The sequence below is a fragment of the Sinocyclocheilus grahami genome, unplaced genomic scaffold (genome assembly GCF_001515645.1).
Source record: "Sinocyclocheilus grahami isolate Dianchi unplaced genomic scaffold, SAMN03320097.WGS_v1.1 scaffold661.1, whole genome shotgun sequence".
NCBI lineage: Eukaryota > Metazoa > Chordata > Actinopteri > Cypriniformes > Cyprinidae > Sinocyclocheilus > Sinocyclocheilus grahami.
In genome coordinates, this window is record NW_015505840.1 from 213713 (window position 1) to 215218 (window position 1506).

The 1506-nt window shown below is 32.9% G+C and overlaps 1 protein-coding gene across 1 annotated transcript in view; it reads right to left on the minus strand.

Moving 5' to 3' along the window:
- The window catches only part of LOC107558826 (ephrin type-A receptor 4-like), a 47517-nt gene that overhangs the window by 10152 nt on the left and 35859 nt on the right, over nt 1–1506 (minus strand). The window contains exon 12 of the mRNA XM_016242510.1: nt 42–103. Coding sequence (XP_016097996.1) covers nt 42–103 — 62 coding nt within the window. The remainder of the gene's footprint in view (nt 1–41; nt 104–1506) is intronic.

Genomic DNA, 1506 nt, shown 5'->3' on the forward strand with positions numbered 1-1506 from the left:
ATATATATATAGTTTAAATCGTTTTAGTGTATTGATCTTACTCTGAGAAACATGTCCAGTGAGCCGTTCTCCATATATTCGGTGATAATCATTACTGGTTTGCCTGCAATCACAGAAATAGACAAAAAGAGAACAATTAAACTTCACAGATTATAGTAAATTCAAGTTTCTGTAAGAAAATACAACAAATCTACTCTAAACCATCTTGTTTTGTATTATAGCATGTTACTGCCTTCTTAGGATGTAAAAGTTTGTTCCTCTTTTGTAAGTCGCTTTGAATAAAGGTAATTAAATGTAAATCTATTTAACGAAGCACTAAAACTTTCCCACTGACAGTATTTGAATGCCAGAGATGCGCTGGGCATATGCAACGCCGTATACTGAAACTTCTTATGTCAGTGTCAACCAGATGTAAACACTGAGCGTAGAACATGAATATCAGTAATTCAAAGAGAATCAACACACACACACACACACAGTCACAGGCCGGCTGATTGACACTTAGCCAATGCTCCTTTCCTATTGAGGAAGTGCGGTAAATAAAGCTTGACAGACACATTGTTGGCCATCTTTGTTGGGCTGGACTTTATGGTGACCTTGAGGCGAGTTTGACTGACAGCTCCTCTAGAGGGCCTGAGGAGCGGGTGACCTCTGACCCCGCCCCCTCACTGTCGGAGTTTCCCAGCCCCGCCCCTCTCCGCCCACCCTATTAGAATGCTAATGAAGCATTTACTGACTTTGCATGTATGGCTGTGCTGACATGTATGTGTACGCTTGACAATGAACTCTGCAAGACAAGGGTTATAATCTCCATCAAAACATAACAGAAATATATATATATATAAAATATGTTTATAATTTCAAAAAAGAAAAACAGTAAAAAAAAAAAACGATTATAAAAATGATATTTCTTGCATTAAGAATACAACTACCACAAGTCTTATAAAGCCAAATAATCGCAAAGAAATGCTGTTGAATCACTGATGAGAGACATCGAGAGGCCCCGCTATCCCACACCACCTTATTTACATATTTAGATTCACTTCATACTCATTTACATTATGCAAATTAGGCATTCAACTCCACTAGCTCTGCTGTAACACAAAGCAGGAGACTTGAGATGGCTTTATAGTTTCATGGGGACATTTATGTGCTAAAATTAAATGAAACATTGACAGTGCTGGCTGATATCCAACTGTTAGAAATATCTCGCATTTTAATTTACTAAGAAATTATAAATCAACACATTTGGTGTCACCTGCTGCTCAAAACTTTGTTTTTTTAAAGCATATACAGCATAGTTTACATTAATAGCATAATATTTTATAAAAAATATAGTTATATATATATATATATATATATATTTATTTATTGGAAAATATATTTTTATATAATTTACCAAACAATATAAATGAAAATAATAATAATTATAATTATATATATATATATATATATATATATATATATATATATATATATATATATATATATATATATATATATATA